Genomic DNA, 11,649 nt, shown 5'->3' with positions numbered 1-11,649 from the left:
ACACCCTGGTGCACACTGACTGTGCACGTCTCATTAATTAATTGATATTTTTAGTTATTGTTTATTGAATGGAGCCCCATTAGCTGACTGTAGAGGCGACAGCTAGTCTTCCTGGGGTCCATGATACAAGTATATATATTAAAAACATGAAAATATACAACTATTACAGTTGGGCCTACAAATACATAATTAAGGTTAAAGCACTATATTCTGATAATATAATAATTGCTATAGCAACAGGAGTCTCCATCTCTTTAATAAAGAAATATACATTTTCAGGTGGGTTGTAGGCCTACATTTGTCTCTTCGCAGATGAGTAAGCCTAGCGGGAACGAGGCTAATTCAGGAGTATAGGCAACCCATTTATCAGCTTCATTTTTAGTGTTTCACAGAGAACTCAAACAGTATCCTGTCTTGAGTTCTGTCTGTCCTGATTAGATAAAATTAGTATCACGACCGGAAAATGCATTTTCTGTTTAATAAAGAGCTGGAGAGACTCCTGTTACTGAACAAACACTAGTGTGGTCTATAGCAATGAGTACTATCAGAATATAAAGCTAGTCAATTTTAACCAAAGAAAATCACTTACCCAGCTATACCTTTAATCTTTCATTGTTACCTTTGCAGTAAAACACTCCTTCGGAAGACAAAAGTGTGCTAGCTTAAAGTACATTTGATAACATAAAATAAAAAAGCAAATGTCTCTAACGCAATTTTATTTAATAAAAGTAAAGAAATACAAAAAGTGAGACATCTAAAACAGGTCTCTGTTGCCTTGTGGTTAATATAATCTTTCTGGAAGGGTTCAAAAGACAACGTTGTGTAGAAAAAAAGAATAGATATAAGACCAAAACAATGTCACATAATAAAATGGAATTTGATACAGTGATGAACACCACACAAAATATATAATGCATAATATAATCTGCTGGTAACAAGAGTATAGTTTGGCGAGAAGACTGCAGGTCCAGATTGTCAATTATTCAATAAATATCAGAAAACATATACTTGTAGTGTAAAAATATGGCATATCAAACACAACACCAGAGAGGAAAATATGGATTTACATAGTTTTTTAACATGATCAGTTGTTTAGTATCAGCAACAGGACAATTAAGTAATTAATTAATCACTAATTGATTAATACAATGACGGGGCATCTTGGTGTCTTTATTCAACTTTAACTTGATAATATGAAGACAGAATAAACTAAACTAAAGTCCATTAACCATTACCATCTGAGTACTGATGTAATTATATCTGGATTAGAATTAGACAAATAATAAGACAAATAATAAACATTTAGGGTTGAACACGAACAAGGTAGTAAAGGTATGCAGTGATTCTAATTTCTAATACCAGGATAAACAGAATCCAGCTCACATGAATCTTGTCCGGATCGAACAGATGAAGAGGCACTGAGGGTTTAACCACATGAATCATATAGCGTCTATAAATAACTTTTCTAACTTTCACCAAAATATGTCTGTGAGCTTCCGAGCTTGTAGATCTGCTTTTCTGTGAAATAATTTGGTGTAGAGGTAAAAAAGGAGCGACAAGTATAGTCCTCTGCGGGACATCGGTCAAAGTAGTATATGGTTTTAGTTTAAGAATTAAAGGCATTTGTGTGATGTCAGGCAAACAAGTTACATTTATAGTTTTAAGTTACAGTAATATATTAAAATAGTTTTCATAAAGAGTTGGCGCCGTAGATATGGGCAAATGAGTATCACTTGAACACTCTGCTGATGCAAAATGAAATTAAACAAATAGTATCTACAAGCTTCCTTTTTGTAAACATCTCTGAAACGTAGTACCGTTTATCACTGCCAGTGCCGCAGAGATGCAATGTGACCACTTAAAGGGGCTTGAAACCATAGGCCAATTTTGTAGTTTGATTTCCTGTAAAAGTTAAAAACTACAGAATGATGAAAGACATGGAAGGCTACTAAGCAACGCAGAAGCTAATAAAATGTATTTTAGATTGTCATTTTTAGGTGTGCCAATCAATGACACGATATAAGACAACCATGAGAATTATTATTTTCCTTTTACATACTTTATTTTTTTGACCACAACCATGATAAATTTGATAAGCTGCAGATGTGTTAAAGAAGCCTGCAATTCTTTACCTTTCTATACATTTGAACTTGAACTCATTACCAATTCATTACTGATGGATTGAGTAGAAAGGACTACAAAAGATCCCCTGGGGCTTTTTGTGTTGGTGACTCTACCACCTGTACCATTTCTATATTGTAATCCTGCCTTATCCCAAAATAGGGCCGATAGGTAGGCAGGCCGGCCAATGCCAGGATCGATAGATTGACACAAGTTATGTTTGATGTGATATAGCACTTAGATATACTGAGTAAAGGCATCAATAAGGTATATTTGACCACCAGACAGATGGATGTATGGAGGGTGAGCAACCAACTGCTCAGTGCTCACTGAGCACTGAGCAGTGAGCAGTTGGTTGTTTGAATGAGGAGGTATGTTGGTGATGTTGGTCACACTTGATTCCTGGATACCTGCACAGTAAGATCCTTAGTGTTCATTTATCCATTTACATTTGTACATTAGCAGAGTTAAATGAAAACTCAGAATTTTGACGGTGTGCAGGGGAAGCAGACATTTAGCTGGGAAGGATGGGTCCAGAGAAGGCTGAGTGGGAGCCAGTCAGAAAAGCCGCCTCCTTCTCCCTCCCTCACTCACTCATCCGCCTTCATCTTCATCTGTGCTTGCATTTGTACGATCATCTGTTGCATGCGCCTCAGCTACAGATTGGGGGGACAGACCACAGAATTATTATTATTAGAGTGGAGTCTTGCAATCAATATTACTTTTAGATGGAACTTCTGCCCACACAACACTACTAAATACTGAATGAACTTGCCCTGCTAATCTTGCACAACCAACATCTCCCAAAGGTGATAGTGTTTTGCAATGTCATCGGTAAAGTTGAATGCATCTTTTGTGCATTGTAATGCAAATTAATAATTATTTATATTTTAAATTGTTTTTGACTACAGAACCTTATCTTTATAGAATATTGCCATCTTGTGGCTAAGGGAAGAATTTCAAGTGTTTCACACACTCCAAGTCTTTAGACTTTAAACAAAAATGCCATTGATGTAATTATTGTATAAAAAACCGCTCAGTGTATAAAAAACGCTCAGGCAAATGCAGTGAAGTGTGACGACCATCTACGGTGAACAATGACATTGTTTTTAAAGAACTCGAAACTAAGCTTCCCTGCTATTCCAAGCTGCTTGTAGCAGAAATGCAGATTGACTACAACAGCATATTCATTGTGAAAAAAAGATCTCCAGCCTTCCAAAAAAAGTGATATGAATAAGGAAATAGATCTCCCAAACAAATCCCAGCAGCTAGCATTTTGTCCTCAACTCCTTACTGAGGTCATTCCCATCATTAGGCCATCGAAACAGGACGTTGACGTCACCCACCCTGTCCTGGCATCTGTGTTTACCAACAGCACTGATTACATTCCACCCTGTTGCTGCTTTACATTGGCCGGACACAAACAGGCCAATCAAGAGCAACCAGGGAATGGGGGTGGACTATTTCAGGCAGGCAGGCAGGCAGGCAGGCACCATGACTCAGGATGTAAACAATGTGAAAAAAAGAGGTGAACAGGGGGAAATAACTCGAACGAATAGAGACTTACAAATGAGCTAAGGAAATTATATGCAAACTTGGGCAAGTAGTTTTACATGGCATTGCCTGTAAAATACTTATTGTGCTGTGGGTTATTCTGTTTGTACAGATGCATGTGTGTGTAAGAGAAAGAGGCTAAGCAAGATAGACATTATGGCCCTCATTTATCAACTCGGCGTACGCCAAAATATGGGTGCACGCTGGAATTTTCCATTTCCGCAAAACCTTGAAATTGAACGTGTGCCAGGACAAAAATCACGTTTTGTCCATCTGTTTTTCTGTCGTACACAAGCGGAGCAGCATTGTCTGAACTGCTGACATGCTGTCACAGGCATCTAAACAGATGTTTTTACTCCTAAAACGTATAAAACTAATAATACACGTGAAAAAAATATATTTTGTAATGGCATGTCATATGAAATTGGTAGGATATTTCCAAGTGTGCAAGCAATTAAAAACAATGTTGCAAGTTAGATGCCCCCCCCCCTCCTGGAAGACTACCATGACATGACATGGAAGGCATTTGTAGTGCTGCAGCTATAGTCAAAACGGGTAGGCTACTGCAATCTACAGCCATGTCTATCTCGCGTTACGTCTCGTCCTTTTAATTAAGGATAAACCCGACGTGCTCGAATGCCAATAAATGTGACTGCCGAGCCAGCGCAAATGGGGATCTATAGGTAGGCTAACCCAACCAGCCTGAGCCAGTACCACATAAGGTTTCTGTCTCTGTCACGACAGTGACAGAGACAGACAGAACAGGAGCGGAGGAGGAGATGCAGCTATTTGCAAAACAGCATTTGTCACAGGCGTGTCCAAACTCATTCCAATGACGTGAGCAATGTTATTTAATGAATGCTTCACAGAATCACAGGTTCAGGTTTTCGTTCACTAACTTGCAAGTTGCTTGCAAGTTGCGTGCGTCTGTGTGTGTGTATGAGAGGGGGGGTGAGGCAAGGCAGGGCAGGGCAGGCGGGGGAAACGTTTTTATTGACTTTTTTCGTCATGTAACTATGGTTTCCAAGGTCGTGCTGCAGTTGTTCATGTCGCAAAAACGAGGGCGAGGCTTGATTTCATAGGGTGTGCAAGATAGATTTCAGCCGTCACATTTATTAACATCGGAACGAAATTAAGGAAGGATCAGCTGTTTGTGATCACTTTATAAATGCAGTGGTGACGTGGGTGTACTACGAAACCTACACTCAAATTTTGGGCAGATTTTACACTCAATTGATAAATGAGGGCCTATGATTGAGTGTGTGTGTCTGTGTGTCTGTGTGTGTGTGTGTGTGTGTGTGTGTGAGTGTGAGATTCTCACCTCAGCCTCTTTCTGTAGCAGGATCTGGTCCTTGTCGACCACATCTTCCTCCACGGCCCTGAGGGGACAAAAACACATCAGTACCTCACTGACGCGGGTTGAAACCAGGGGGGCAGTCAGACAGATATTTTGTGAAGCCACTAAGGAAATCGGGACTTCCTGAAAGTTCATATAATGGCCTGTTGTGGCGCTGTTATTGGGCCCAAAAAACCCCATAGCTCCATAGAGGTCCATGTATTTGGGCCCAACTTCACCTAGACTGTATTACCTTAATAAACATGGTCATGAATACTTTCTGCTTCCAGTCACTAGTTTAAAGTCTCATTTCTCATGTCATAATATTCTTTTTGGAAAATTATGGTCCCATTTATTAAAAAAAAAACCATAAAGTCGAGTATGTTCTGAGGGGCGTGGCTACCGTTACAGTCTATGATCGGGATCCACCCCCCGTTCGAGTCAAAATAAAAACCAACGAAGAAGAAGGGGGGAAGTCCCGCCTCGTTGTCTGGGCCAGCCAATGGCCAGCTGGGCCCAAACGGATCTAGAAAGATGGCGATTTACATATCAGACCCGGAGAACGCTTTGTCCATATTCTTTTTACAGTCTATGGTTGAAACAAAGCAACGGAGTAGCCATTTGGCCAAAACCTTCTCACCTGCCAGCCCTCTTGAGTCTCTCCGAGCGGAAGTTCTCATAGTGCAGGTCCTGCGTTACCTCCTGTAGGTCCTGCATGTGGGTCCTGCAAAAAAAAAGAAGGAAAGACAAAGAAAGATGCTATACCATTATTTCACTCTAGGAGGCAGTAGAGCTTCTCCAAAACCAAATGGAGAGCTGGCCTGGACTGAAGGCTAAAACTACAACTAATCCAGTCAAAAAGATGTAGTTAGATATAGCTCTAAACACTCCAACACAGACTCACACAAGCATGGTTCGTAGCTTGAGAAAGTCATTGTGCTCTGGGTTCTCCACCTCGACCACCCCCCAGGGGTACAGACGGCCACGGATCTTCTTCCCCTTCACCTCAATCAGCTGGTTGGAGCCGATCACGGCAAACGGAATGCTGGCCTGGGCGGGGGGAGATAAAGCATCGGGAATCACACGCCAGATGTCATGAGGAAGCAACAGCATATTATAAATTGAATTATACCCTGACATTGTTATCAAATATTTATTATACAACAGGTCGTTTCGAGGAAGCAATCGGATTGGTTGAAACAGGCATTCTAGCCGTGCTTAAACGACAGTATAGGAACACCTAATGGAAATAAAGCCATCAGCTGCTCTGTTTTCCCAGAGCTCAGCAGACTGGGTTGCTAGGCTAGTGAGTTTCTTGGAGCATTTGTGGTCGTAGTGGCTACATCTGTCATTAAAGAAATATGATTTATTTTAGCGACTATCTTAAGGGTAACTGTTGTATAATTGCAATATTACACGAGAGGGTGCTCTTTATCGTCATTAATACACTTCTGAGCTGCCTTTCAGAACTCGCCCTGTGGGCCCAGTATCGCAGGCAGGCAATAATGACGATAAAGAACACCCTCTCGTATAATATTGCTTAAACAAAATACAGTTGAGCCATATGGCTTGTCGCAGATCTTAACGTTTGTCCACTCAATTAAATTGCACCATAAGCCAGATGTTTAGTTAGAGAATAATGTATGATGATCAGATGATGATACTGGGTGTCATTGCAGACAGAGTGACATATAAAGTACAAACATATGCACATACTGTACACTAACTAATGAGATCAGCTATGCTATCTCTCTGAGCTCCATCACAATACAGAACAACTATTAGTGGACTGCCCATTCTCCTTTCAGAAAAAGGGGCACAGCTGTGTTTAACCAGTTATGCAGCTCTCTCACCTTGAGGACTCTGGTCTGCTCCTTGAACTCCTCATCCTCGTCAGAGTCTGCATCAGGGAGCTGGTAAATTTTGATCCCGTGTTCTGCGATCTCATCCAGGACCTACAAGATGGAAACACAGGGTGAGCCAAAGGGGGTCACGGACCCAACATGACCTCCTGACATCTCCACACTGTTTGTGTTCAGGGGTCAAAACACTGGCCAAACTGCGCAACTCATACTCAAGAGTGGAAATATGAATGTAGAACAGGGTCTGACCCAAAAATGGGTTTCAGCGATGCTCTGATAACAGTCGAGGAAAGGGGAACAGTATTTGAGTATATGGGGTTCATGTTCTAAAAAGGCAATGTTGATTTTCTTTTTGGAGCAAAACCACTGAAGAAATACGAACACTCATTCCATACACTTTGTAGCTGCATAATAGTACTGCAGCTCTGACCCTAAAAGAAAGCCAAATCCTAAAGGGGATATTACTTAGAGTAGACTAACAGGGCAGAACTGTTTCTACAGCACTCATACAGTACATTTAATTAAAGTGCCCCATTGGGGGAGACATGAAAGAGGAGTTCACGTGGAGAGGCAAGGCAGTGTGTGTGTGTGTGTATACAGTACATGCTTATTTCCATGCATCCTGATCCTATAAAGGATGTATAAGCAAATGTATCACCCTTAATCCTTTCAGTAGGCTACCGGTGAAGAAACAACCTGAAACAAAGGCGCTTTCTTTGCCGGTATACAGGGGACAGATGTGAATATTTATTATTCCAAACATCAAAGGTACATTCTTTCTTTGTTTTTTTGTGAGAGCCCAATTTTCGAATTCACACAAAGACACAATGTAGCCTTATGTAACTGCGCCAAAAAATGTCAAGCGTTGTTTCCCTGACATTTTGGGGACTTTCATGTCATCTATAAAGGACAGTGGTGAGTCAGCCAGGAGCCTGGGAAGTGAGAGCAGGTTTTCCTATAGAGTGGCCTGGGCCACAGTTATGGGCCTTGTTATGGCTGCCTGTTGTTTTCTCAGCGAGCCACCGAGCGCACACTGTGTGTGAGATAGTGTGTGTGTGGAGAGAGTAGGGTATTGTTGCGGGGCAGATCTAAAAACAAACAGACTTTGCAGGACTCCGAGGAGAGCGAGCATAACACAGGACCAGACCTTCTGTCCGTTTCGCTAAAGTGCGTGCACGTACATTGACACATATAGTACACACACACACACACACTCACAAAAAGGCAAAGACTCGCGTGCACACGCACACACACTTATTTTACTGACCCTTCCAACATAAACATCACTAGAGAATTTGGGGAAACATGGGAAAATAAACATATATTTCACACAATGGACTGAAAAAAGAACAACAAAAGCAGCTTTAAACACCCGAAGATTAAGGAACAAACTGGAAGAAAAATGTAAGAACTTAAGCAACCAATGCAGGAAATTACCTTACACTTTTGCGTCAAGGCTAGGATTGTCTAACACAATGTCAGTACAATGTGTGTGTGTGTGTGTGTGTGTGTGTGTGTGTGTGTGTGTGTGTGTGTGTGTGTGTGTGTGTGTGTGTGTGTGCCAATGCAATCCACCATTAGACATCCAGAAACTACATCTGGTCATGGCACAAGCAAGCAGGCCGTTTTCTGCCATCATGCTTTTCCAGACCTCGCTAAAGCCAAAAGCTGCTAATGTCTATTTGCCTGGATTACCGTGGACGCTAACGTGTGTTTACTACAGCCTGCCACCTATAATCACGACCTCTCAAGAGATGATCAGATGTCAGAATCATTGCCTTCTCCAAATCCCACTTGTCTCCTGCTGATTGTGTAAATAACGTAGGCCCCTGATTGTGCTGCGCAAGTCTCTCTTTCTTCTCCTTGTACTTGTGTATTTTCATTGGCACAGAGATGTTGGCAGAGGTAGCCATTTTGATTTTATGACCATCCTGTTGGACTGTAATACCCCCCACACCCCTCTCTCCTCTCTCTCTTTCTGCACTGTTATGGTTGGCTGCCCAGGTCTGCTTAGTGATATCAGAGCCTAAGCCAAACAATGCCATCCAGGACTATGCCTCACTATTAATTAGAATAGGAAGCCAAAGACTTATTGTCTTCGCCTGCTGGCCTACGTGATCAAAAATGACGCATTGTTTGTGGAACGTTTTACCTCAAGTTTAACAGTAATGATAAGTATGGGAGTGGACGTAGGCCGATGTTGTCCAGTTAAAATAAGCGGGCAAATTGGACAAAGCGTTGCTGAATCATTCTTGACACATATTTCCACATTGTGTGGCCATATTCTTCAGACTGGCTGTGTGACCATACCAGACAAATATAGCATACCTGCATGTCTATACATAGCTTTAATTGCCCAGGGAAAAGTCATGGGAGACATTGCTAAGCACTTTTGCGGGAAATTACACAGTAGGGTCTTCACCAAAACTTGCGACCGCAACGAAGCCGTGTATAAACCCATCATTACAGGGGATCAGACATATCAACACGTCAACCTCGTAGCGGGGAATAATATTTTCACGTGTTTGCTCAATCTCTTACAAGAAAAGCCACGGAAATATCAGTACAGCTAAAAAACAGAAAGAAAACACCCACAAAGCGATGAGAATTTAACCTCAGACAAACACCTTCTGAAGCAAACAAATAGCTGACAAACAATCGGCACGGAGAAAACAAATGCAAGACGGGATTACACAAGCCACATAGTAATCTGTGTGCAATAATGCACACGCACAATTATGGCAATGCCCGTTCAGGTGTCAATTTGACACAGCGGAGCCTTCTTCTGGTCTCTTCTGGTCAGCCACGGCGTGCACACGTGAAACTATGATTCTACCAGGGAACAATACTTGGAAGTGGAAATATGTACCAGAGCCTTCAGAGGAAATCAACAATGAAAAAGAAACAATCAAACAGCATCCCTAAACTCTAATCAGACTCTGATTGAGAGGAAGACAGGGTTCTCACTCTTTTTAACCACACTGACCCTGGCGTCCTTATTTGGGTATTCTTATCTTTAAAAATATCTTTAATTTTTATCGGCTATTTTTGCCATTCGTCATACAGTATGATAAAGTATATAGGACTTAAGTCGTTAAGAGATCAGTGTCCAACCAGGCTATTTTACATGACCCACACCTACCGTATATCGATATCACAATATCATATCAAGTAATTATCATGTGTTCATATTTGATAATAATGCATTGTAACATAAACTATCAACTCATCTACACCAGTAAGACGCCCTGAGGGCGAGAAGCGCAGAAACAACGGGGTGAGGTCGCGCTGAAACAACAGGTCTGGGAATGCCCATGTATGGACCTTTTTTTAAACGTTTTCGGGTCGGGTAGGGCGTAAAATGTGTGCTAAGGCGGGGCCTCTGGTCAGCCCAGTTAGGGTTGATTTTGCAATGAAGTATGTAGGTTTTGACCCAGGCCGGCCTAGTGGCCAGGCACCTAGGCTCCTAATGCAGGTTTTGACCCAGGCCGGCCTAGTGGCCAGGCACCTAGGCTCCTAATGCAGGTTTTGACCCAGGCCGGCCTAGTGGCCAGGCACCTAGGCTCCTAATGCAGGTTTTGACCCAGGCCGGCCTAACGAGCGTAGGACCCAGCGCGCATGCTCTGAGCTCCAGTGCATTCTAGATGGATGTTTTTCCCCACTTCTACCATTGGTTGTTGGACACAACGTCAGATTGTGGTAAGAACAGTGCTGATCCGGAATTCTCCTTTAACAACAGTCTACACCAAAGAAACTACCATTTGGGATAATGGTTGGATGTCGCAAGGAGTTGTGTTGGAATCATTGGTGTGGACTGGTCTTTACTGTTAGGGGTCAATATATTTGATTAGCTTTGGCGAGATCGTACAACCGCTCAGATTTACTAAACAAAGAGCAGAGTTCTGGCAACATGAAAAGAAAAATACTGACTCCTGCACATTGGGGACAATCACCCCCCTCCACCCCCACCCCCCAAAAAAGAACCCAACAACGGTGGTTCCCCAAACTTAGTTTGCAAACGTTGAGGTCAGACCAGAACAAATGCTTCTCTCTTGCCAGGATATGTCTTTGGACAGTCTGTCTCTCTCGTTCTCTCGCCTGCAGGGTGTCTGAGGCTCTGAGCGAGGAAGCCCCGACAATACTTCATCTGAGGGTGGGGCAGAGGGAATTAGGCCCCTGCACCAGGCTCCTAACACAAACACACACATGCATGGGTGCACAAAAGCATGCACATGCACACACTCAAATGCCAAATGCCAGGAGGGCACAGAAAAACACTCGCATACCGGTATGCACACACGCGCACACACACACACACACACACACACACACACACACACACAAACCCTTTCTGGTATAAATGTGTGCGTGTACCCGTGTGTGTGCCCACTGCCCACGCGTGCGTGCGTCTTTTATGGAGCTTTGTAGATTTAGGAGGTAGGGGGGGATTGCCAGAGAGGGAATTCAGTCAGTCTGGGGAGGCAGAGTGTATGTGCCTGGCTAAAGACCCCCTGGAACAAGAACATTTAAGAAGCAGTACCAGGATTAAATATGTGGCAAATACATGTATCATACTTAATATACTGTACCATACGTTCTACAAATATTCCCGACACAATCACATACCTGGTACACACTACAACGCCTGCATAAAGCCAACACAACATACATAGACACTATGGAGTAGGAAGTACTACTGACATTACACCGTGTGGACAGCGGCTCCTTCCAATTGGATCAGAGAACAGAAGATGTTGCACACTAAATGGTGCACGT

General features: G+C 42.4%; 1 protein-coding gene across 3 annotated transcripts in view; it reads right to left on the bottom strand.

The window, feature by feature from the left end:
• Positions 1 to 695: 695 nt before the first annotated feature.
• LOC310872498 (septin-2) overlaps positions 696 to 11,649 on the bottom strand; it is a 31,450-nt gene continuing 20,496 nt past the window's right edge. For 2 of the 3 annotated variants that reach the window (XR_014570395.1, XR_014570396.1), the window contains exons 8-13: positions 6,865 to 6,966; positions 5,916 to 6,061; positions 5,652 to 5,735; positions 4,997 to 5,054; positions 2,650 to 2,777; positions 696 to 2,461 (exon numbers count right to left, since the gene is read on the bottom strand). Coding sequence is in view for 1 of the 3 variants with exons in the window: in XM_083784409.1 (XP_083640535.1) it covers positions 2,712 to 2,777; positions 4,997 to 5,054; positions 5,652 to 5,735; positions 5,916 to 6,061; positions 6,865 to 6,966 (456 nt within the window). In the remaining 2 variants the exon portion in view is untranslated. Of the gene's footprint in view, positions 2,462 to 2,632; positions 2,778 to 4,996; positions 5,055 to 5,651; positions 5,736 to 5,915; positions 6,062 to 6,864; positions 6,967 to 11,649 lie in introns of those variants that run through there. The other variant, XM_083784409.1, reaches the window with a different exon arrangement.

This window comes from Protomyctophum parallelum (genome assembly GCF_964188405.1).
Source record: "Protomyctophum parallelum genome assembly, chromosome: 15".
In the NCBI taxonomy this organism is placed as follows: Eukaryota; Metazoa; Chordata; class Actinopteri; order Myctophiformes; family Myctophidae; genus Protomyctophum; species Protomyctophum parallelum.
This window is presented reverse-complemented; position numbering and strand designations above follow the sequence as displayed.